This window comes from Heptranchias perlo, chromosome 12, assembly GCF_035084215.1.
Source record: "Heptranchias perlo isolate sHepPer1 chromosome 12, sHepPer1.hap1, whole genome shotgun sequence".
Taxonomy (NCBI): domain Eukaryota; kingdom Metazoa; phylum Chordata; class Chondrichthyes; order Hexanchiformes; family Hexanchidae; genus Heptranchias; species Heptranchias perlo.
Window position 1 is genome coordinate 9,491,400 of NC_090336.1, and position 27,006 is coordinate 9,518,405.

The 27,006-nt window shown below is 42.8% G+C and overlaps 1 protein-coding gene across 2 annotated transcripts in view; it reads left to right on the plus strand.

Moving 5' to 3' along the window:
• pdhx (pyruvate dehydrogenase complex component X) overlaps window positions 1-27,006 on the plus strand; it is a 205,286-nt gene that overhangs the window by 101,850 nt on the left and 76,430 nt on the right. For both annotated transcript variants that reach the window (XM_067993632.1, XM_067993633.1), the window contains one exon: window positions 18,772-18,940. In XM_067993632.1, coding sequence (XP_067849733.1) covers window positions 18,772-18,940 — 169 coding nt within the window. The remainder of the gene's footprint in view (window positions 1-18,771; window positions 18,941-27,006) is intronic.

The window sequence follows — 27,006 nt, forward strand, 5'->3', positions numbered from 1 at the left end:
TCGGTCCCTCGAGCCTGCTCTGCCATTTGATAAGATCATGGCTGATCTGATTACGACCTCAACCCTACTTTCCCGTCTACCTACTATAACCTTTGACTCCCTTGATAATCAGGAATCTATCTAACTCAGCCTTAAAAATATTCCATGACCCTGCCTCCACCGCTCTCTGGCAAAGGGAGTTCCACAGACTCACGACCCTCTGAGAGAAAAAATTGTCCTCATCGCCGTCTTAAATGGGAGACCCCTTATTTTTAAACTGTGGCCCCTAATTCTAGTCTCTCCCACAGGGGGAAACATCCTCTCAGCATCTCCCCCTTCTATCCCCTCAGGATCTTATATGTTTCAATAAGATCACCTCTCATTCTTCTAAACTCCAGTGTATACAGGCCCAACTTGTCCAACATTTCCTCATAAGATAACCCCCTCATCCCAGGAATCACTCGAGTGAACCTTCTCTGAACCGCCTCCAAAGCAATTATGTCCTTTCTTAAATAAGGAGACCAAAACTGCACACAGTATTCTAGATGTGGTCTCACCAGTGCCCTGTACAACATTCCATTTGCCTTCCTAATCACTTGCTCTACCTGCATACTAACTTTTTATAATTCATGTACCAGGATACCCAGACCCCTCTGTACCTCAGAGTTCTGCATTATTCCTCCATTTAAATAATATACTGCTTTTCTATTCCTCCAAAGTGGACAAGTTCGCATTTTCCCACATTATACTCCATCTGCCAAATTTTTGCCCACTCACTTAACCTATATCCCTTTGCAGACTCCTTATGTCTTCCTCACAACTTACTTTCCTACCTCCCTTTGTGTCATCAGCAAATTTAGCAACCATACATTCGGTCCCTTCATCCAAATCATTGATATTGATTGTAAATAGTTGAGGCCCAAGCACTGATCCCTGTGGCACTTCACTCGTTACATCTTGCCAACCTGAAAATGACCCATTTATGCCTACTCTCTGTTTCCTGTTAGCTAACCAATTCTTTATCCATGCTAATATGTTACCCCCTACACCATGAGTTCTTATTTTGTGTCGTAGCCTTTGATGTGGCACCTTGACAAAAGCCTTCTGGAAATCCAAGTACACTACATCCACAGGATCCCCTTTATCCACATTAATTGTTACTTCCTCAAAGAACCCGAATAAATTAGTCAAACACTATTTCCCTTTCACAAAGCCGTGTTGACTCTGCCTGATTGCACTGAGATTTTCTAAGTGCCCTGCTATAACCTCCTTAATAATAGATTCGTAATAATAGAAATCGCTGCAACTTCATCAGATGCAACCCTAAGTGCACCCTCTGCTGCTAGTGGGCAAGAGCCACTCTGCTGCATGAAACTACTGCAGGAAATGGGGAGGGGGGGAATGGAGAGAGGAACTACAGACAGCAGAAAGAGAGAAGAACAGGATAAAGGTACAAAGGAGGAAAAAGTGAGGAGAGAATTACATTGGCTCGTTTCTGTGCTGTAAATTCATTCAGCCCAACTGGAATATGCTGGTGTTTTTTTTTATTCGTTCGTGGGATGTGGGCGTCGCTGGCGAGGCCGGCATTTATTGCCCATCCCTAATTGCCCTTGAGAAGGTGGTAGTGAGCCGCCTTCTTGAACCGCTGCAGTCCGTGTGGTGAAGGTTCTTACACAGTGCTGTTAGGAAGGGAGTTCCAGGATTTTGACCCAGCGACGATGAAGGAACTGCGATATATTTCCAAGTCGGGATAGTGTGTGACTTGGAGGGGAACGTGCAGGTGGTGTTGTTCCCATGTGCCTGCTGCTCTTGTCCTTCTAGGTGGTAGAGGTCGCGGGTTTGGAAGGTGCTGTCGAAGAAGCCTTGGCGAGTTGCTGCAGTGCATCCTGTGGAAGATGCACACTGCAGCCATTGTGTGTCGGTGGTGAAGGGAGTGAATGTTTAGGGTGGTGGATGGGGTGCCAATCAAACGGGCTGCTTTGTCCTGGATGGTGTTGAGCTTCTTGAGTGTTGTTGGAGCTGCACTCATCCAGGCAAGTGGAGAGTATTCCATCACACTCCTGACTTGTGCCTTGTTTATGCTTTACACGAGCCTCCTCCCTCTCTACTTCATCTCACCCTATCAGCGTAACCTTCTAATACTTTCTCCCTTATGTACTTATTTAGCTTGCCCTTAAATGCATCTATGCTATTCGCCTCAACCACTCCATGAGGTAGCGAGTTCCACATTCTAACTACCCCCTATCAGTGAAGAAGTTATACAAGGAAAAAACATAAAGAGGAAGAAGGGAAGCCAGAAAAGAAAGGAAGATGATGGAAAGAAATAAAAGAGGGAAAGAGAGAGATGGAGAAAACACGGAAAGATTTTAGAAGAGGAGCTATGCGTGCTGAGTGGGAGATGGCAGGGGTTCCCTTCAACTTTTCGCCTAGTCTCCTCTCTGTCGCTGTGTGCTTTATTTATTTTTATATATTTTAGTTGATCTCCTGTGGCATTGATCATAAGAAGTTGGGCTATGCAAAAAAAAAGAAGAAATTGCATCAGAAATTTGCTAATATGATTGTAAAATTAAATTGGAAAGCGGGAGAAAAAGGTAATATATGGAAAGGGCAGACAATATGTCTGCTGGAGGGGACGAGGGGGAAAGCAGCAAAAGTCCCAAGGACGAGGCCTTAAACTGCCCAGGATTCAGGAGGGAAGGCAGGCACATGGCCAGAGGCCCAAATCACTGCAGCGGTTGGAAAGGAAGCCAGGCAGCTGATGAGAGGGCCAAGACTCAAAATACCCCAGAGGTCACATACTACAGCCGGCCATGTGACTAGACCCGAGTGGGGGCATGAGATATCCAAAGCTAGGCAGAAGAAATGGCCAAAGAAAACTTTGGGAGCAGGGGGGAGGCCAGAATCAGGAGCGGGAAGTGAAAGCTTGCCAAAAAAAGTTAGGGAAGCCCAAGACAGAGGATCCACAGGGAGAGGGGGAGGCCAAAATGGGTCAGTGAGACCTGGAAGGAGGCATCAGCAACAAATTTACAAAAACATATTTAATAATACATGATAAAATCTTTAAGTAGTAAAATATTTACCTGTAAGCAGAGCGGGAAAACAAGATGGTGGATGGAGTTGGCAGTGACACTTAAACCTGTTGCACCATGCCACCTAGTGGTCAGAGTGTGCTCTACATCATTACAGAGAACTGTTAACTGGATATTCATTCTAAATGTTTACAGAGTAGTTTCAGTGCTGAATGTTGGCATGTATAATCTTTTAATTTTTATCCATCAGTCAATGAACTAATATTTTTATATCATTTTATAAGTAGAGTGCCAAAACATAGGAACAGGAGTAGGCCATTTAGCCCCTCGAGCATCTACTGCCATTCAGTGAGCTTATGGCTGATCCGTGACCTAACTCCATGTACCCGCCTTAGCCCCATATCCCTTAATACCTTTGGTTAACAAAAATCTATCAATCTCAGATTTAAAACTAACAATTGAGCATCAACTGCCATTTGAGGAAGAGAATTCCAAAGTTCTCCCACCCTTTGCATGTAGAAATGTTTCTTAACTTCACTCCTGAAAGTCCTGGCTCTAATTTTTAGGCTGCGTCCCCTAGTCCTAGACTCCCCAACCAGCGGAAACAGTCTCTCTCTATCTACCCTACCAGTGCCCCAAAAAGTCTTAGAGCTGGAAAAATAAACTTGCTTTTTGAGAAGTTGTTAAACTATGTCGTCCATGAGTTTGCCCCTGCTCATTAATTTTGGTTTCAATCCTTCCGTACAGTATTTGTAAGATACTGGATAAAACCTTTGTTTTATCATCTGTCGTTTAATAAATACTCAATGGTAATTAGTTGAATACAAGTTTTTCCTGTTTACAAGTGGGACCTACACAACTCAGGCACCGGTTGAATGATTTGAAAATTGTCCGTCAGTGACCTATTTATTGGTAAAGGCGAAGCTCTCTAATTCCAATGTAAGCTGCTTTGTCGTTGTTGCCGCCAAGAGGAACCTTTTCCATGCCAGTCCTTCAGCCCGTTCCTCATCCCAGGAATCCCAGATTGGAGCAGACTCTACGCTGCCTTTCGAGAGGGCTTTCCTTTTGGCCCTTATACCTACTGAGTTCTGAGTTCTACTTTGCTTTATGCTTTAGAGAAATGTGAACCATACCTGGCCAGTAATTTGCAAAGGTAGTTGAGGCAGCCATTACCTCGAGTGGAGCTTTGATACATAATTCAGTGTTTTGGTTCTTAGCATATGCAGGAACTGGAAATGGATTAAATCTGATTCTAACGAGTTACCTCCAGGGGAGCAACAAATTCTGATTACTTGCTTGTATCTGTCAATATACATACATACAAGCATAGACACTTCTTCTATGACGCATGTCTTTTATATTCATTCATTCTTTTTGTCTCATATGCGCACGCATGCACGCGCACACTGAAATTAAATGGTTTTCCTCATTCTGTTAAGGAAAATTTTGATAGTACTTGACACCAATTTTTATTTATTACCCGATACCCACCAAACAGCTAGAGCACTGCATCGCTGACGGTAATTGCTTCCCTCTAAAGACATCTCTGATCTGCTGACAGAGACCTGAGCTAATCCCTAGAACGAATACTCCCAGTTATTGAAAGCAATACTGCTGGACTATTTTGCTGCTGAGCGACAGATGGTGTGTTTTACTGCTCCATTGTCTGAATTAGATGTTTTTTAGCTAGTTGGTAAATGTATTCATGGCACTTATTTGTAATTTAGATTCAAGTCTCAGCTGTCAGTGAGGGCTGAAGCAAATCGCTATTCATTCTGAAATGACAGCTTTTGCAAGCCTGCAGGTGTTGTTCCCGCATCATTGATGTTAATGGGGAGGAAGAATTTATAGACCAATGGTTATAAAGAGTTCTGATTAACATTTTATTCTGTTTTACGGGAATATTTTTGTTGAAGCTGCAGTTTGATTGTTATAGTTTTGAGTCACATTATTAAAATGCCAATTGGCTGGCTCTGATTCTGAATAACAATCTGGAAATTAAAAATGTATAAAATACAACAGTTTTAATTTTTTTAAATACAGAAGTCCCATTTTTTTAAAATTGTGTTTCTGCTACCTTGGCTTGCATGTGAAATGCAGGCCGTCTGAGTGTTTTGCAGTTGTACATTACCACCCACCCACCTATAGCTGACTCCAATCAGCACAAATTGGCACTAAGTTGAGAGGCTGTAAGGATGAGTGGTGTGGGAAATGGAACCATCATTAGGGAGTTACCTTCTGGGGTTGACGTTATTGTAAGTTGTTAGGGAAATTCACTCTGTATTTAACTTGTGCCAAGCCTGCCCTGAAAATGCCCACTGGAGCAATTTAAAGGCAGCAAGTCTGTGCCATACCTGACCTGATACCGACACCAACTTTCAAAAATGGAAATTGGCCTCCACACAAGAGGATTGTCATAGAGCGAGTATTGGCTGCATTATGGTTGGGCTAACCAGTGGATGAGAATTACTGAGGGGGAGATAAGCCAGATAAAAATTCCTGCAATAAAGAATGAGCCATCTCATGTTATTTTTGAGGTCTTTATACGTATCTAGCCTTGAATAGCGAACAGGCTGTAGCTAGTGACACTAGCAGCCCATTATCACTCAGTGATAAGTAGACATTTGTGAAGATAACTTCCTGTGTGTGTCTTCTCCCAGGCGGGTGCTGGATCCCTCTGGGTCTTGTACTGATCTAATTACTGTTCACAGTTATCATGGAAATTTGCCACGGATTTCCTAGAAACACTCAATAAGGGACAGGAGAAAAGGCACTTTTTCAGGACTACAGCTGACTGCACACACCCTGCTCTCTCTCCACCCTGATCCTTAGTACAAACAACCCAGGTAGCGCAAATAAAAACAGAAAATGCTGGAAACACTCATCTGTGGAGTGAGAAACAGAATTAATGTTTCAGGTTAATGACTTTACATCAGAACTGGAAGATGCTAGAGATGAACAGCTTTAAAGCAAGTGCAGAATCAGGGAAAAGAGGGGGCAGGAAAGGAACAAAACGAAAGATCTGTGATAGGGTGGAGGCAGAAGTACTTAAATGACAAAAGTGATGGTGCAAGGCAGAAGGAAGTGATAATGAGCCCTGTTTGGCAATAATAGACCAGATTTTGCTGGAGCAGAGCATCTCACGGCATGCTCCATTAGACTTGTACTTAGACTAAGTAGTGTGCTACATTTGTTATTTCCTCCCCATAGCTCATATTCCACCACGTCCACAAGCAACAATGCTTAAAGTATGTTGAAAGACTTTTCCATTTGACTATATAAAGTTTGACTATATAAAGACTGTCATCTGCATTGAAATAAACATTTATTCCAGCTGCCCCTCACCCATCAAACTGGTAAACGGCTTCTAAATGTATTAGAGTCCTGATATATTACCGTTTGTTAATAGATTTTTAGATAACATCCCCCGCCCTTACCCTTGAGCGAGCTCATGTTGATGGATACTGCAGTTTGGTCTGAATAGGATGAGTTTTTTTTTCTGTTTTAAAATGGTAATTCCATTAAGTTCAAATGTACTAAAGGCATTTAAACTGCTTCAGGATGTCATGAGGAAGATGTTTAGATAGTAGAGGTCGACTGAGACATCATGAAGAAGGTATTGTTCAACAATGGTGACAAACCACTAACACCAGAGATGAACAGCCTCTCCTGGTCAGACTAAACGGTAGTGTCTGGCTCTGTGTACTGCAATTTTCATGTTTGATCAGTAGGTGGCAAGACCACTCCATCTTCAGAGCTCCCATATCACAATTCTGTAAAACACCACTTTTCCAATTTCCTGATGAGTTTACCGAAAACCTGAAAATTCCCTCCTATTTAATCAGCCCTCTTTCTGAACTGAAAATGTGATGGAAATCTTGAGGTCACTCCTGTGTCATTATTAGCTTTTATGACCCATGCTGTGGAATTAGTGGGGCTCATTTATTCCACTGTTCCATCTCCACACTGAAGGGCTAATAGGTGTAACTAAACCCATAGCCCATTGAGAAAACAGCAGTCAGTCTTTCTATCTGTATATTTAAAAGTCTCACAAACACATCACACTTTTAAGGTGTTTGTAGCACAAAAATATGTCTTGCTTTTGATTAGCTCAAATTCTAACGTGGGTCACTCGTAAAAACAGGTAGGAAAAGCTACCAGCAGCCATGATGCTTCCTTATCCTCCCTACTCTATACCCCTACAAATAACATTTAGAACTTAAACAGTTACTAAGGTCAAGACTTCTGGAAAACAAAAACAAAATGTGCTAATACATTTACCCAATGCATCTTACCATCTATGAGGCAACTTTTATCTCCCCAGCTCTCTCCTTTCTCAGCAGCCTTGGCATTGCCACCTGCCTCGTTCTCAGAGCTTCCCTTCATCCCTTCGTCCTTCACTACCACAATAACTCTGTGCGTCTCATTGTTGCATTGTAATTTTTGCACATGCATGTTCATGTCTCCTCCTTGCCTTGGAGGTTTCTGCCCATGCAAACTTGGCTTCTCCCACTATCTCCATTCCCCATGGACAATGCTGTGGGTTACCAGCTGGTATTATAAGAACTTTTGACTGGACGGAAGCGGAAAATTGGCATCGGCTTAAGTATTTTTAAAGCCACTGTGCATCCTTGTGGACTGATGTCTGTTAGTACCCTTGACTAGCATTATGATGTAAGCTAACCCATTCTGTCCATTGCAGTACACATTGAGCTAAGAAACAGTTCACTCATACACCTACTGAATGGCTTTTGTCTCTGAAGGTGCCGACTCCTGTACATGTTCAGTATATTCCAGGTTAAAAAGGAACAAGTCACTCATGTCTGCTAGAAAATGGAAATAAATAAAAATGTCAGCTGATTTATCAAAAAAGGTTATGAGGTGACTCAAGCAACACAGATAGTCTCACCCAAAAAACAGTCCAGCTTGTTACAGAACATCTCAAAGATGCCTGTCACCTGCACCATGTGATGGTAGCTGCCCTGCACAAAACAGTTAAAATGTTTCATTATGGAACATAGAACTTTCTACGGTGGTGGGGGAAGGTTGGTGGCTGTAGACACCCCTTTACATCTTGTCGGAATAGGAATCTTTGAGATTTTTTGGAAACCTAAGGTTTTTTTTGTGCGTTACAGTGATATCCAGTAAACTTAGAGGGAGCTGCAAGCTTGGCTTTTGCAATTGCTGTGTATCTGAACAAAACAGCTGTGACAAACGGCTCTATTTTGACATTACTCTGCTCAGTAACTGTACCAACCAAGCCTGTATCAACCAGCACCACCCTTCTCCCAGCCAACACTGTTCTTTCTTTTAAGACTTTTTAATTTTTCTACTTGAATGTTAATTTCCATTTTGAAGAATAATTCTCCTGAAAGATATCTATTGTGTGAATAATTTATTTTATCTAAATGTTCTGCTCCCAGTGATTAACTGCAAATTGTTCCTCGTTAATCTATCAACAATACCGTGCATTTATGTAGCGCCTTTAACATAGTAAAACGTCCTACGGCACTTCACAGCAGCGTCATCAAACAAAATTTGACACCAAGCCACGTAAGGAGATATTAGGACGATAAGGCCAAGGAGGTAGGTTTTAAGGAGCGATAATCAGTAATGTCAATCCTCTGTTATGACTATCTTCTTGCACCAATGATCTGGAGTATACCGGCAGCCAGTGTCTAAAGGAAGAGCTGCTAGTGGTAGAAAAACACATTCTAAACATGGGGAGGCAGCCATGGAAAATGTACCAAGCCATAATTATAAAGCTATTAAATTACTGCCCCATGATCACTCCCTGGTATCTACTGTTCGTCACGAGATTAGGAAGAAGGGTGTCCTCCCTACTTTTTCCTTTCCATTCCATGAATGCTTTGTGACTTAAGGGTTGAAGTAATGTCTGAACACCCATGTAAAGGCTCGTCATTCTCGGTATTAACATTTGAGTTGAATTTTGGGAGGGACCATAACTCTATCTTTGGTGCCTCAGTTGGTGACTTATTTGAATTCTTCATCTCCAACCAAAATTAAATCTTCTGGGAAAGAGGCAGTATGAATTTGATTTAGTACAGATTGAATATTAATGTGGAGGAGAGGCATTCAAAGAATGGACCCATCCTCGCAATCCTATTGGAGAGCATGCTTTGAAAATTAAAGCAAAAATAACAGTCTTAAGATGTTTAAAAGCCAGAAAGCTTCATGTCCATCCTTTCATACAGCAGTGCCAATTTGTGGCATCAATGCACCATCTAATCTGTACACTATTCCAGTGCTTTCTAAAAGGTTGAAGGTCGCTCATTTTTGCTGGATAACAATCAAGAACAGGAACACTAGCTGATATTCTTTCCCATCCCTAGTTCTCCCACAACTCCCTAACTGAAGTCAGCTAACTCTACACAGACCAGTGATCAAACCTGGAACCTTTCTGCTCTGGATGGCACGGTGCCCCGTCATGCAGTACATTTACCAATTGCGCCATTAGTTGGTGTGAGGTGAAGTTCAGTTGCATCAATTGAGGAGCTTTGGAATGGAGCAGTGCATTAGCTACTGACGAATAGGAATACACAGCTTTTCCCAATCAGACCTACTATTTCCCTTTGACCGTTGGCTTCTACCAGTTTTTAAATCAGTTTGTTTTAAGTTTTTCCCCCACTCTATGGCACTGAAGATAGTCATAACTCAACTTGCTCTTAATCTGTGTACTGTCCTGTACTCAGTTCTCCCCACTGCAGCTTCATTTCTTAGTGCAATTCTTGGTTCTGTGTTTACCCATGCAATCTTCCGAATTCTAACAGAGCAGACCCATTCACTCTCGGCCTTGCTGACTCCATCCCAACCACTGTCTTTCAACCTGCCTAGGACATAACTTGTCTTCCAATTTCCTCCTCGCTCTTTGACTGATTTTTTTTTTGCCTGTCACATTTTGGAATTTCTGCCTATGCGGTCATACTTTTCACAGTTGACTCACACAGCCCAATATCTACTTGTACAATAGCATAACCCAGGTGTTGTAACAATATGTCCCTTTTGACACAGGCTTGATGGACCAGCTTGTCTTGTCCTTCATTTTCATATGTTCGGAACCAGTTTGATCCACTGTACAGAATTTCATATGGTTCACACTGACCTATGAACCATTATATTTTCCTTAATTGTAAATATGTATAAAGTATTATTGAGCATGTCTTGAGATCTCTACGTTAAAGAAGTTCACAGAAGCATTGGTTTTGATACTTCGAGTTTAAAAGTAGGAGATTGAAACAGGACAACAGTTCTTCCGAAATGTTCAATCCAAAACCGTTCTTACATTGGGTAACTGACCCATTACAGACTTTCTTGGTGTATACATGTTAATAGTACTTTTAATATTTGACTTTTTGTACTTCATATTACAATTTAATTGTAAATAAATACATTGGTTAATTTAGTCTGTAAACCTATCATCTGCATAATCGTTTTCACTGTTTTTGAAGTGGGTTTGATTTCATAGTGTAAGACCTCATGAAATCCAGTAATCAGATTACTGCAAGTGGGTATTTATTAATCCCACACGTATATAACACTGCAAGGACAGCATAGAAAACTTCCAAATAGTAGATCACAAGTTCTACCAATGGGAAATGCTGATACATAATTTAGAGAGAAGACTGTTCTATAAAACCCCTAAATGTAACTGCAAGTGAGGACCTGGTTGCAAGAAGGGCAGTTGCAAGAATCATACATTTCTTTTATTGAGCAAATGAAACTCGAGGCATAGTGAAACTGGCAGCAGAAATGTGACCAATGCCAAAACACATCAGTTACTCTTACTGGAAATAGCTTCCTAATTTAGACTTGTATGTGAACCGAATAATGAAGTAGCACAACATTTTTGCCAGTAGGTGGCAAGACCACTCCATCTTCAGAGTTCCCATATCACAATTCTGTAAAATCCCACTTTCCCAATTTCCTGATGAGTTTACCAAAAATACTAAACCTGAAAATTCCCTCCTATTTACCCCTCTTGCTGAACTGAAAATGTGATGGAAAATTAACTCACTTCTTTCGTAAACTGTACAGTTTTCCTATTTCGAAACAACTCAATATTTATATACAGAAAGTAGATTTTGCAAGTGATTTCAGGGAGGAACTTTATACAGCTTTATATAACTTCCACTCCTTTGTATTCCAGCCCCCTTGAGATGAAGACTAATATTCCATTAGCCTATTTAATTAATTTTTTTTTATCTGTCCACTAGTTTTTAGTGATTTCTGTATATGGACCCCTAAATCTCTCTGCTTATCCACAGTTCCTAGCTTCTCACCAATTAGAATGTACTCTGATCTGTCTTTCTTGGGTCCAAAGTGGATGGCCTAGCACTTCCCCACATTTAACTCCATCTGCCACAGTTTTGCACACTCACTTAATCTATCAATGTCTCTTTGTAACATTCTGCTCCCATCTGCACTAATTACTGTGCCACCTAACTTAGTTTCGTCAGCAAACTTAGATATACAGCTCTCTATTCCCTCATCTAAGTCATTTATAAATATAGTGAAAAGTTGAGGCCCCAGTACTGATCCCTGGGGGACACCACGAGTCACATTCTGCCAATTAGAGTACATATCCATTATTCCTACTCTCTATCTCCTACCCCCTACCCATGTCAAAAGGCTGCCTCCAGTTCCATGTGCTTCCATTTTTGCTAACAGTCTCTTGCGTGGAAATAGTCTGTGAGCCAGTTATTTATAAAGCTGAATAGTGGTGGAAGATTCCTGGATAATATGCATTGATCATCTCAGTCAGACAGTGAAAAAAGTACATTAGAAGAATAAACGGTGCATAACGATAACTCAATTAGACAGGCATGATAAACAGCTCCGCAGTGGATGGGAGAAGCTAGTAGGATAATGGAGGGGATGGCTCAGATCTGAAGTTACGAAAGTCAAGGTTCAGACCAGAGGACTGCAGAATACCCAGGGAGAGAGTTGTGTTGAGTCTGGTTGGAACGTTTTAGGGGGGCAAATATGGAAAAGCTGGAGTGAGAATGGGAGGGGGAGTTCCAAGTGGGGACCCTCAGGGAGGTCAGCATTGCATTTGCTGATACACCATTGGTTCTTCTAATGCTTTATCACTGCCTGACTGAAACACATTTTTCACTCCTTTCCAGCTTTCTGACACAAATATGTCGGCGAACATTAACTGTGTCTTTGTGGTGGTAGTTCTAATGCCTGACTTTTGCCTGTTCTTTGCTCTCCCTGCCCCACTTAGTTTTGTTCAGTCCTATAAAGAGGATGGCTTTATCTTCCAGTTTTGACAAAGGGCCTACAGCTGAAATATTAACCTGCTTTTCTCTTTGCAGATGTTGAAAGGCCTGTGTATTTCCAGCAGCTTCTGTTTCTTTAGATTTTTCTTTCTATCTGTGTACAATTTGCCCTGTGGTTTGGCTGAAAAAAGTTCCTGCTTCATTCAAAAAAAAAATCAAAAATTTGATAAGTTACTGATGTGGTAGGTGCAGCACCTACAGTACAGTGCGACTGATATAAGAAGTACCTCCAACTGATCAAAGAATGGAGCTTTTAATTAACAAACTGTTACAATTCCTCCCAACATTTTTAACTTGTGATCCCAGCCAAAAGATAGTATCCATAGATAGATCAAGCCTCTTATGAACTGAAATTTACACCATTCTGTGTGCCATAAATGAAATGGAATAGCATGCTATAGGTGAACAATTAGCCATTAAATATAGAATAATGTATCAATCCCCTGTCCACTCTGAAAACATAGGAATATATCAGGCCATTACATTCTAGCTAAAGCTAATATTCTTATGTATTTACAAGCAAGGTAACTTGCACAGAATCGGAAAAACACAGCTAAAACCTAGCCGTGCAGTAATTGCACAATAAATCGACTGTTTTAAATCAGGAACTGTCCAAAATCTTAGCAGTAGTTTTTCACCAAGACTGATGAACTGTTACATGGGCGATGACTCCACAAAGCCCCTTTTAGCTGCTTCACATGGAATACCTTATGTAAAGCAGGGAACTGAGACCCCAGGGTCCTGTGTATTAAATGATTGTCTTTTCTTTTGGCATTGAAGCAGGCTCGATTTGAAAATAAAACATATTCTTCTCAATCGTGAGGGAATTAAGTTATTAGCTATTTCCTACATTTAAATAGATCAGGTATGAAGAGTCTGATGGTTAATTTGCTTTTGGTACCTTACTGCAACAGAAACCATTCTTAATATTTAATTGTAGTCTGTAAATAAAATAACCGTTCAGAGCAGCAGTAATTTTGAACATCACCTGGATACCAGGCTTTTGCCACTCGACTGATGTGCATATCGAACACCTTGCCTGAATCCTATGGATAACTTATCTGTCTGGGCACAGTGGATACTCTCAGGACACTTTTGTGCATGGGCTGCTTCCCTGAATCAAAGATGACACATTTAAAGATACAGCCACCTAAAGCCAATTTTCAAAACACATTTACCTTGTTTCAGTGAAGTCATACAAAAAAGATATAATGTAGATTTTTTTTTCTATTTGATGCATGATGAAGCTCTGCTTCCATCACAACAACCAAAATTCATCGACATTTTTAACATAATTACTTCCTTCTCCCAATAATGTGTCTTATACGGGTCAGCTTGGTTCCATTGGTAACACTCTCGCCTCTGAATCAAAAGGTTATGGGTTCACACTCTTTATGGGCCCAAATACACAATGATACCTCAGTGCAGAGCTGAAGAAATGCTGCATTGTGAAGGTGCTGTTCTCTTGGAGGAGATGTTACACTGAGGACCCGCCTGCCTGCTCAGGTCACTAAAAGATTCCATTGCACTATTTAAAGAGCATGAAATTCTCCCGGCCAGCGTTCCTCCCTCAACCAACACAATTCATCCATTTTGCTGTTTGTAGTATCTTGCGTTTGACTAGATAACAACAGTAACTGCATTTCAAAAACGATCCTTTGTAAAGTACTTTATGACATCCTGAGGATGTGTAAATGCAAGTTCTTTCTGAACTCATAGAGTATGCTCTAATAATACCATAGAGCGAGAGGGAATCTCTGCTGATTGAGGAAGACAGCCCTGTGAAAAAGAAGTATTTAGTGATGGGTGAGGGTGTAACAGGAGGATAAAATTGAACAGGAATAGTCAATGCCATTTGAATTATACTGAGGAATTGGCCCAAGGTGGAACCTCCTGCCTCCAGTAAAGTACAGGCAAGAATCCGTTAATTGGATTCTTATTAAATTATTTTATGATACGGTAGATTTGTAGAGGAAGGGGATGTGTAATGTGCCAAGATTGTGGGTTACACACTTTTATGTATAGTTTTTACAGAGAAGTTTAAAAAAATGTTTTTTTTTATAGCAACCTGTGATGATATGTATCTGCTTCCACCATGCTAAGCTCCTCTGTGAAGTGCTAAGCCTGGTATTTGTGCTGTAAACACCGAGTTGTTTGATCAGCAAAGTAAAAGTTAACATCTTCAATAGAAAGCTAGATTTTGGTTAGAACACGCTGTACTCCAGACAGCGTTGCCCTAGATTTGCTTGCGTTACAACCTCTATTTTTGTATATGCTTACAAATAATATAATTTCACAGCACCCTTTGTCGAACTCTCATCAACTCAACAAAAGCTGTAATAAAATGATGGTTATTTTTTATATATATATATATATATAATATAATATTAAACGTCTGGATATGGTATGCTCTCCCTACCCATATTACACTTGCATCCTGTGTCGACATCTTTTGAGTAGAGTTTCTATGTCAACATTTCTGATGCAAAGATTTTATGTTAATATTTATAGTGGAAAAACATTGTCAACATTTGCCTGTCACAGTGTAAATGATATTCACCCACCAACAGGTGATGCTGGTGAAGTACCCCAGGCATCTCCCAGCTACTCAGTCTCCTGTAAGCCTCCATCTCAAAGTAGCTTCTTTCTGGTATGTCGCCCTGCTCTATCTTCTCGCCTCAGTCCTCCCCCCGCTCTGGGTTCTGGGCTCTTTAATGTCATGTGTGCTGCCGGGCTCCAGCTTCGGCTCTGGCACTGGTTCTGCAGTGATCTCTCGGGCTTGCAGAAGTCTCTGGTGCCTGCTGTCTGCAAAATACCTCCCAGATCCCACCTGCTTCTACTTCACTCCCAGCTGCAATCTCTTCTGTAAATGGTCCAGCTCTCGGCCTGGACCTGGCTCTGGTCCCGGTCCCAAACCCCTACTGAGGCTTTTCTGGTCTGCTGGTATTATTCCTTTTGTTGCTTCATGGACTCCCCTGCCCAGTACTTTACACTATTCCTCTGTCACTTCACATCCTCCCCATTGCATTGCCCAATTCTCCACAGTCCCACTCCTGCCTCAAGCCGTTCACCTCTCAAACCTTTTGCCTTGCTTGCTTACTCTCCAATCCACACTCAACTGACCCCATTGCAGTTCACCTTGGTCCCCTAGCAAGCTCCTTCTTCTCACTGGTTTGCCAGCCCTGGGAACTGGCAATTTGTTTTTTTCTTAAGCACTTAAAGCACAATATTCTATTTATTGCAAAATGCTTTAAAAACAGAAATTGCCAGATCCAAGTCTTGAGAAACTGGCAAAGTGCGAGCTTGTCAGGGGACATTGGGGTTCTCGTTAGGCTGCTGAGAGTGGAGAAAGAGAATAGGAGAGTAGGGGTTTGGGATGAAGCTTCTGGGGGTATAAGGAAGTGGGGATTTGGGACCAGGCTGGGAGGGAGAGAATATGGGTCTAATGGGGATACGGAGCTGAAGGTGAATGGCAGGGATAGGCTTATGATTCGAAGAGATGGGGGGGATGGAAGCTGATCGGGCAAGGGAATGATGGCTTGTGAGGAGAAGGTGAGCGGATCCGGGATCCGGCTAGGAAGGTACAGAGGGCGAGGGCAGGGGATCAAAGGAGAAGGACAGAGAATAGATGGTGAGGGGAGGAGGTGATGGAAGAATGTGTGGCAGGAGAGTTGACAGGACAGCAAGGCGGTTAGGAAGAATGCAGGATGTGAGGAAATAGTGCTAAGGAAAATGGGTCAAGGGTTTGATGCAATCAAGGGAATGGAGGGTGGTAAGTCAGAAAGGAAAGTGGTGTGTTAGACGATGGGAGCATATTGTTCAGTGGTGTGCACGTTGGGACACAGGCAGAAACCTATCGCTCTGCTCAACAATCTCCAAACCAGGCTTCTGAGAAATCCACATAATTGGAGTTTATTAGACAGCTCACGTTACAACAAGAGGGTAAGTAGAGTGCACTAGGTCCCCAGACGAGTCCTCCAATAATACATCATAATCTGTGAAAAGAACACAACAGTTCTTTCAGAAATACCTCAAACAGTTATTCCACACCTATCCTTTACAATGCCATCCAACATTTAATTGATGAAGATACAGAATAGGATGGGTGGCCATGGAGAACTTTACCTCGTTCTTCTTTCGAGAGAAGTAGGCTCAGTAAGTCTCCTCGGCACGTTTACATGGATCTTGGAGCTGGTGTACACATCCTGGGTAAAATCCAAGATTTGGCCAGCTACTCCCATAGCTTCCAGCTTCTTCACGAGGGCCAGGTGTGACAGTAGGTTGAAAGCTTTATGGAAAGCAGTGAAAGTGGCATTCTCCGGAACCAAACAATATTCCATGATGTCTTTAATAAAACCACAGTCTGCCCCAGGCACTGCTCACAAGAACAAAGTCCAATCTTTTTCTTTTCGATTACACATTGAGCCTCCAACACATCTGATATGCGTGTTTAAATACCTTGAAGAGCACTTTAAGAGCTGTTTATATATGCAAGATTCCTTAGCAGTTTTTGATCTCGCTAGGAGCTTGCTTGTGGATAGAAACCACAATTATGTTCTGAAACACTGAGGGGGTATGCGTTTGCATGAATCAAATAAAATCTTATTAACCATCTTGATGGACAGCCCAAAGTGAAACAGAGGTCGTTGGCACTGCTCTCTACAATCAGTACACATTGTAGAGGTATTTATACTGTTCAATTCAGCGAGCCTCTATACATCTTTCCTGCAATCATTGTTTGGGCAGATATTTTAACCCAATGGTCGAATGAGTGCAGGAGTTCCAAGGAACATGTTCTGAAACATAATGAATTGCCAAAGGATGTTCCATAAACATTTTTTAATGTTACAGGTAGTTCATAATTTTTTTTTAAAAAACCTATAGAGAAACAACTTCAAAAAGAAAATTCGTCCCTGTTAAGGAGATTGAGTTAGTCACTGCTGAATCAGGATTAACATAAACTTTGGAGATTTCAGGTCTTTTGTTTACTTTTTTTTTGCTAAAGGTAGGTGCGGGAGAGAAGGGGAATGTGTCAAATTTTGTTTGAATTCGCTCCTGTGAAGCGTCTTGGAAAATTTCACTATGTTAAAGGCGCTATATAAATGCAGGTTGTTGTATGTATCCCTCTGTACTCCCTCCTTTTCTCTTTCTTTCTCTCTCTCCTTCTCTCCCCTCGCTCCCTTCCTTCCATTTTTTGAATGGAGTACTGAAGACATTGGAGGAGTTTGCCAAGCAATGTGAGTGAAGTGAATTAACCTGCACACTTAAAGTTGAAATCCCTTTGGGTTAACAACTATCTTCACTGATGTTAATCCAACTTGCTCAGACCCTGAAAGCCCTGCATGTCTAGACCTGCTGCTCTTCACTAAAAACTGTGTCTTAAACTTAGCTGTAATGGAAGTGTAATCTCTTGCCTTGATTGACTGTACTCTTCTCAGAGTTTGAAGAATCTTACATACTTTAATGATGTAGCCTTCCTTGATTGGCGTTGCTGGCAGTATATTAGCTCACACTGCACTTCTACTACCAGCAATCTATCAGTTTAATAGTGAATCTCCAGCAGACTAATACTGCTGCCCCCTTGCCAGGGCTGCAGTCTTCAATGAGCAGACTACAGCTGTGTTTTTCCTGCCCACCTGCAGCCTGATCCCATGTCACCCAGGCTGACCAGGGCACAGTCACGCATGCACTGTGGCGTCTGTCACTCCAGCTGATCTGATGGGAGGCTGGGATACCTGAGTTGGAGGGATGCTGGAAATGTTAACTGTGTTTCTTTTTGAATGAACTCCAGAGAGATGATGGTACAACATAGCCATAGCCAACATAGCAACATACAACGTTAAAAAATTGGAAGCATGCCACATCTTTCAGTCCTACGGTTCGTGTTGTTCGTGGTGCTAAGTTGATGGTAAAGAAGGAGTATTAGGAGAGAAGTGGTAGAGTGCAGCCATAATATCATTTAAATGTTATGTTAGTCTGAGTCTGGGTGATGAGCAAGAACAACTTGCATTTATAACACTTTTAACTTAGAGAAACCTCCCAAGGCATTTCACAGAGGTGTAATCAGAAAATAAAAGAAGGGGTGACCAAAAGCCTGGTCAAAGAGTTTGGTTTAAAGAAGGGTCTTAAAGGAGGAGAGGGAGGTAAGAGAGGCAGAAAGGATTAGGGAAGGAATTCCAGAGTGTGGGAGGTAAAACAAATAACCTCCTTTTGGTAGTTACTAGGGGCTACCCGAAGGAGTGTATCTTTCCTGCTTATCGGACAGTCTCCAGCTCAGCCCGGTAACCGAGAATTCAGGCAGTTCAATGAAAATAGCTCAGGTGCACAGTGCTGTTGTACTAGTGACAACCATGGATCTTATTCACAAAGAAGGTATAATGGAAAGCATAAAAGATACCTTTTAACATCTTAAAAAAAAAAGTAACTCACGCTGTGTCACTGAGGATCTTGATATTTTACAGGGATGCCCTGAATTTGTTAAAGCAGAAAGGTACCATGACAGCACCCAGGATAACAGTCACTGGACCTGTGCAGCCCCCTTTGCCGACTACTCAAGCAGCATCAAGTGGCCCTGCATACCCCAGGCCCTCAACACCGGCTATCTCCATCCCAAAACAGCCATTAGCTCCGGTGAGTTTTTATGAATCAAAACTGATCGAATGAAAGAGAATATGTTTAGTAAGTACATAATTTACCCTGTGTGAGAACTTGATCTGTTTTTTGCATTGATATTGAAATTGATTTTTAAAAAAAACACTGTCAAACCTTAATAGTCATTTATGGGTGTTAATGTTAACCCCAGTGGAAAAAGGCAACAACCAAATTATACTGGAGATAATATACAGAATCTCTTTAGTGTATCTGTTGTTTTATGAGGACTTGCAAAGGCACTTGCTCCACATTGCTATTTGTGGGATCTTACTGTCTGCAAAGTGGCTGCCACATCTCCCTGCATTACAACATTGACTTTACTTCAAAAATACCTTATTGGCTGTAAAATGCTTTGGGATGTCCAGACTTCATGAAGGGCACTATTAAAGTCTCTCTATTTTTCTCTGTCTCATTTTCTTTCTCTCTCTCTCTCTCTCTCCCCACCGATCAGGACTTCCTCCTGCATGCAGGACTTTTCAACTAACATTCTGAAATCTCAGCATGCAGGAATTCAAGAAAAGGAACTCCCAACGCATATTAAGCACCTCCAGATTCTGCTATAATATAACACTTTCATAAATTGACCCATAAAGATTTTTTTATTCAACGTGTTGCTTTTTTATGCGATGGATACATTATCTGGAGACTCTAACAGAGTAAAGTAAGTACCCATCTCTGATGGTACGTACACACAGAGTTCCTTGACCTTTGTGATCACCACTGGCTTTTTGGCCAATGTAGATTTAAAAACATAATTAAATACCATTATGTTCATATACAGTTGGTCTGGACTGCAATAATTCATCTTTAAGAAGGAAAATCCAATTAAACCCACATGCATGCAGTTCTGATAGTCAAATCCTGAATAACATACTACTACTTTCCTAGAAAATGTTATGCTGGGATCAGGATTATATTTTGATCAGGATTCCTGTAAACTAGAGATAAAAAATAACCAATTTGTAAATGTTCACTAATGTCCTTTAGGGAAGGAAACCTGCCGTCCTTACCCGGTCTGGCCTATGTGTGACTCCAGACCCACAGCAATGTGGTTGATTCTTAATTGCCCTCTGAAATGGCCCAGCAAGCCACTCAGTTGTAAAATCTCGCTTAAAAAAAAGTCATAATAAGAATAAAACCGGACGGACCACCCGGCATCGGACCACTAGGCACCGGACACGACGATGGCAAACCAAGCCCAGTCAACCCTGCAAAGTCCTCCTCACGAACAACTGGGGACTTATGCCAAAATTGGGAGAGCTGTCCCACAGACTGGTCAAGCAACAGCCTGACATAGCCATACTCACAGAATCATACCTTTCATCTAACGTCCCAGACTCTTCCATCACCATCCCTGGGTATGTCCTGTCCCACCGGCAGGACAGACCCACCAGAGGTGGCGGTACAGTGATATACAGTCAGGAGGGAGTGGCCCTGGGAGTCCTCAACATTGACTCTGGACCCCATGAACTCTCATGGCATCAGGTCAAACATGGGCAAGGAAACCTCATGCTGATTACCACCTACCGCCGCCTCTCAGCTGATGAATCAGTCCTCCTCCATGTTGAACACCACTTGGAGGAAGCACTGAGGGTAGCAAGGGCACAGAATGTACTCTGGGTGGGGGACTTCAATGTCCATCACCAAGAGTGGCTCGGTAGCACCATTACTGACCGAGCTGGCCAAGTCCTGAAGGACATAGCTGCCAGACTGGGGCTGCTGCAGGTGGTGAGCGAACCAACACGAGGGAAAAACTTACTTGACCTCATCCTCACCAATCTACCTGTCGCAAATGCACCTGTCCATGACAGTATTGGTAGGAGTGACCACCACACAGTCCTCGTGGAGATGAAGTCCCCTCTTTGCACTGAGGACACCATCCATCGTGTTGTGTGGCACTACCACCGTGCTAAATGAGATAGATTCAGAACAGATCTAGCAGCTCAAAACTGGGCATCCATGAGGCGCTGTGGGCCATCAGCAGCAGCAGAATTGTATTCCAGCACAATCTGTAACCTCATGGTCCAGCATATTCCTCACTCCACCATTACCAACATGCCAGGGGATCAACACTGGTTCAATGAGGAGTGTAGAAGAGCATGCCAGGAGCAGCACAGGCATACCTGAAAATCAGGTGCCAACCTGATGAAGCTACAACTCGGGACTACATGCATGCTAAACAGCGGAAGCAACATGCTATAGACAGGGCTAAGCGATTCCACAACCAACGGATCAGATCAAAGCTCTGCAGTCCTGCCACATCCAGTCGTGAATGGTGGTGGACAATTAAACAACTAATGGGAGGAGGAGGCTCTGTAAATATCCCCATCCTCAATGATGGCGGAGTCCAGCACGTGAGTGCAAAAGACAAGGCTGAAGCGTTTGCAACCATCTTCAGCCAGAAGTGCCGAGTGGATGATCCATCTCGGCCTCCTCCCGATATCCCCACCATCACAGAAGCCAGTCTTCAGCCAATTACATTTACTCCACGTGATATCAAGAAACGGCTGAGTGCACTGGATACAGCAAAGGCTATGGGCCCCGACAACATCCCGGCTGTAGTGCTGAAGACTTGTGCTCCAGAACTAGCTGTGCCTCTAGCCAAGCTGTTCCAGTACAGCTACAACACTGGCATCTACCCGGCAATGTGAAAAATTGCCCAGGTATGTCCTGTCCACAAAAAGCAGGAAAAATCCAATCCGGCCAATTACCGCCCCATCAGTCTACTCTCAATCATCAGCAAAGTGATGGAAGGTGTCGTCGACAGTGCTATCAAGTGGCACTTACTCACCAATAACCTGCTCACCGATGCTCAGTTTGAGTTCCGCCAGGACCACTCGGCTCCAGACCTCATTACTGCCTTGGTCCAAACATGGACAAAAGAGCTGAATTCCAGAGGTGAGGTGAGAGTGACTGCCCTTGACATCAAGGCAGCATTTGACCGAGTGTGGCACCAAGGAGCCCTAGTAAAATTGAAGTCCATGGGAATCAGGGAGAAAACTCTCCAGTGGCTGGAGTCATACCTAGCACAAAGGAAGATGGTAGTGGTTGTTGGAGGCCAATCATCTCAGCCCCAGGGCATTGCTGCAGGAGTTCCTCAGGGCAGTGTCCTAGGCCCAACCATCTTCAGCTGCTTCATCAATGACCTTCCCTCCATCATAAGGTCAGAAATGGGGATGCTCGCTGATGACTGCACAGTGTTCAGTTCCATTCGCAACCCCTCAGATAATGAAGCAGTCCGTGCCCGCATGCAGCAAGACCTGGACAACATCCAGGCTTGGGCTCTTAAGTGGCAAGTAACATTCGCGCCAGATAAGTGCCAGGCAATGACCATCTCCAACAAGAGAGAGTCTAACCACCTCCCCTTGACATTCAACGGCATTACCATCGCCGAATCCCCCACCATCAACATCCTGGGGGTCACCATTGACCAGAAACTTAACTGGACCAGCCATATAAGTACTGTGGCTACAAGAGCAGTCAGAGGCTGGGTATTCTCCGGTGAGTGACTCACCTCCTGACTCCCCAAAGCCTTTCCACCATCTACAAGGCACAAGTTAGGAGTGTGATGGAATACTCTCCACTTGCTTGGATGAGTGAAGCTCCAACAACACTCAAGAAGCTCAACACCATCCAGGACAAAGCAACCCGCTTGATTGGCACCCCATCCTCCACCCTAACATTCACTCCCTTCACCACCGGCGCACAGTAGCTGCAGTGTGTACCATCCACAGGATGCACTGCAGCAACTCGCCAAGGCTTCTTCGACAGCACCTCCCAAACCCGCGACCTCTACCACCAAGAAGGACAAGAGCAGCAGGTATATGGGAAGAACACCACCTGCATGTTCCCCTCCAAGTCACACACCATCCCGACTTGAAAATATATCGCCGTTCCTTCATCATCGCTGGGTCAAAATCCTGGAACTCCCTTCCTAACAGCACTGTGGGAGAACCTTCACCACACGGACTGCAGCGGTTCAAGAAGGCAGCTCACCACCACCTTCTCAAGGGCAATTAGGGATGGGCAATAAATGCCGGCCTCGCCAGCGACGCCCACATCCCATGAACAAATAAAAAAAAGTTCACTGGCCCATGCAATACAGAATCTGCATTCAGTCTAAACAGAACAAAACTTAAAATACTTCACCAAACCCTCTATTTTATACACTGGTAAAATGCTTTGTGAAATTGAACATTTCATTTAATTTACTAATATTTAGTTTTAATATTGAAGAGCTGATCTATTTTTATGCTTGATTCAGGATATTGTATATGTAGTGTTGTCATCGGTGTCACATCCAAAGATGAAAGTGTTAAAATTAAACAGTGAATGGAAAGGGGTTTGGTCCATTGAAATTCTGTACTTATGCATAAATAGAGAGATAGCAGTACAAATAGAAAGGAAATAGATTTGTTGAATAATTGCAGATCGTTCCCTAAAAAACTATGGGTGCTAAATTGGGCCGTGTAATGCCCGTTGTTTCAGCACTACACGGCCTTTCCAATATCCAAGATGGCATCTTGGCTGCGCACGCACGCTTCCAGCGTGGCGTGCGCCGGATGCCATCTTGTTTTTGGAGTTGGCGCATGCGCAAATACCGAACGCCGGCTGCATGTAAAGTGATGAGAAAATGGATACAATCAGTGTGAATCACTGTTTTAAAGTGATGGACATCATTTTGGCACTTAACGCTCAACTCAACGCACAGTCTTAAGCCCAACCATCTGACCGTGTCAAAGAGTGCCTGGAGGACCCCCACCAGTGCTATATTTAAAGTGATCATGCAGAATTTACGGGTTGGTGGCTGAATTATTGCTTCTGGCTGCCGAGACATTTGTAACTGTTTTTGTAGGTCTCCTAGACTTGAATACTAGGACCCAGGGACATAACCTAACATTTAGAGCCAGGTCGTGCAGGAGTGAAGTTAGGAAATGCTTCTACATGCAAAGGGTGGAAGACGTTTGGAACGCTCTTCTGCAGACAGCAGTTGATGCTAGTTCACTTGTGAATGTTAAATCTGAAATTGATAGATTTCTGTGAACCAAGGGTATTAAGGGATATGGGGCTAAGGCAGGTATTTGGAGTTAGGTCACAGGTCCACCATGATCTCATTGAATGGCGGATCAGGCTCGAGGGTCTAAATGCCACTGCCAGTTGCTGTCTCCTGATATGCGCCACCTTCTCCAGCAAGAAAGCGGGAATTGTGTCTGGGTGATGTGCCTGTCATGGTTGAATAGCTGCCAGTGTGTGTGGCCTGTGAGTTGTGGGTGGACGGCTAGTAACAGTGGCAATCGAAGACGCTTCCTCTCGCCCTTGGAAGAGTTGAGTACTGATGGAAAGAGTTTGTTGGTATATAGGTGATGGGTGTGTAGTGCGTGGAGCAGTGGATGTGGCTAGTGGTGCAGTTGGTAGGAGATGCCACTTGATAGGTGACCTCACCCATCTTGACCACTCATGTCAAAGCATTGAACTTCCTCCTGCACTGCATCCATGTTCATGATGCTCTGCACCTGGCATTGACTTCGTCCCCCACTGCCTCCCGTTGGCTTTTGGGTATATGCCTGGATGGCCTCTTTCCCCCCCCCACCCCCCCACCTCACTGCGGATATAGGATGTCCCTCCTTCTGTCCACCTCTTGCACCAAGGCCTCTAGTGCATCATCAGAGAACCTTGGTTCACGCTCTCTCTCAGGCCTGGTACAAACTCAGATCGGCAGATTGGTGAGATCTGGCATGCAGATTGGAGGATGTGGGATTTAGTAGTGCGCAACCTTTATTCATTGTTTTAACATAACTCATCAGTTTGTAAACACAGGGACGGGAGCTGCACCTGTGTTTTACGTGTGCGATGTATGATCTCTGTTCAGACTCCGTGCAGTCAGCAGACTGTTGTTTGTAGCAAATAACAGGCACCAGCTACCTTTGAGATTTTTAAGAGACAGCCTGCTTTTAAGAGATTGGAGCTCCCTTGCTGGTGGAAAGTGCAAATTGCATTGAATCCCCATTCAATGCTGATTCGGAATGCTGCTTGCAGGTAAGTCCTCAGGCCTGACGAAAGTCTCGTCCTGCCTGCGCAGGGGCCATTGGGTATGGGGTAATAGCGGATCGCGCTACCATCGCCCAATAATAGGTCCTGTCCAATTTTTCGCCCTGTGTCTTCAGCCTCACATGGAACACATAATACTCAATTTAGATCTGAGTAATGAAGCAGAAATAATGATCTGGTATTAAGGGAGCGTCTTGTGAAAGGTTAGAACAAAATGGTTGAATTCAGTGTCAGGTTTCATCAGGGAACAGGAGGGTCACAAACCATGGTTTTGGATTTAAAACAGAGCTAACTGAAGAAATGAGGAATGAATTGTCTAAAATAGGGTGAGAAAAATCATCAGTCAGTGAACCTACAGCCCAACAGTGGAATCTAGGAAGTAACTACATACCACTGGAGGACAGAAGAGGTAATTCTGGGCACATGCAACCATGCTTTACAAGAATGGTTAAGATCAATAGTCAATGAAAGGAAGGCCTATATAACTTCAAAATAAATGGCAAATATTATTACTGGGAGGGAAGTAGGAAGTAACAAGCAGAGACCATGAAAATAATGAGGGCATCAAAGAGGGATTATGAAAAACAAACTTGCAGATGGTATCAAGGGTAATAGCAAAGGTTAAGAGTGGAAAAGGAACATGGAATATCAACATACAAATTCAGGACTAATGAAGGGGAGAAACTTACAGGAATTAGTAGAAATTGGAAAAATTGTAAAGGATAAATTAAAGGGATTGAAGCCAGACAAATCTCCAAACCCAGATAGTAACCATCCGAGAGTATTAAAAGGAATAGGTGAGGCAATTAGATGTGTATTAGCTGTAATCTTCCAGAGCTCATTGGATGATGAGAGAATGCCAGAGGATTGGAAGCTAGGAAACATGATATTATTATTCAAAAAGAGAGCAAAGGACTGAGTAAGTACAAGACAGTTAGTTAAATGTCAATATTGGGGAAATTGATCGAATCCAGTGGGTGGGACAGAACAAATAAAGAATTGGAAAAGTATGAACTGATTAGGGAAAGTCAGCATGGCTTTGTGAAAGATAGGTCATGTCTAACTAACCTAATAGAGTTCTTTGATAGAGAACTCTACCACTTCCACTGAGGTGGTAGACAGAGGAGGGTCAATGGGAGGGGGCCAAGTTATAATAAGAGTGAATGAATCATAGGATCATACAGCATAGAAGGAGGCCATTTGGCCCATCGTCCCTGTGCCAGCTCTTTGAAAGAGCTATCCAATTAGTCCCACTCCCCTGCTGTTTCCCCATAGCCCTGCAAATTTCTCCTTTTTAAGTATTTATCCAATTCCCTTTTGAAAGTTATTATTGAATCTGCTTCCACCACCCTTTCAAGCAGTGCATTCCAGATCATTACAACTTGTTGTTTAAAAACATTTCTTCTCATTTCCCCCCGGATGTTTTGCCAGTTATCTTAAATCAGTGTCCTCTGGTTACCGACCTTCCTGCTAGTGGAAACAGTTTCTCCCTATCTACTCTATCAAAACCCCTCATGATTTTGAACACCTCTATTAAATCTCCCCTTAGCCTTCTCTGTTCTAAGGAAAACAACCCCAGTTTCTCTCATTTCTCCACATAACTGAAGTCCCTCATCCCTGGGACCATTCTGGTAAATCTCCTCTACACCCTCTCCAATACCTTGACATCCTTCTTATAAAATGTGATGCCCAGAATTGGACACAACACTCTAGCTGAGGCCTAACCAGTGATTTAAAAAGGTTTACCATAACTTCCTTGCTTTTATATTCTATGCCTCCATTTGTAAAGCCAAGAGTCCCGTATGCTTTTTTAACAGTCTTATCACATGTCCTGCCACCTTCAAAGATTTGTTTACATACACCTTCTGGTCTCTTTGTTCTTGCACCCCCTTTAAAATTGTACCATTTCATTTATATTTTCTCTCCTCATTTTTCCTTCCAAAATATATCACTTCACACTTCTCTGCATTAAATTTAATATACCATGTGTATGCCCA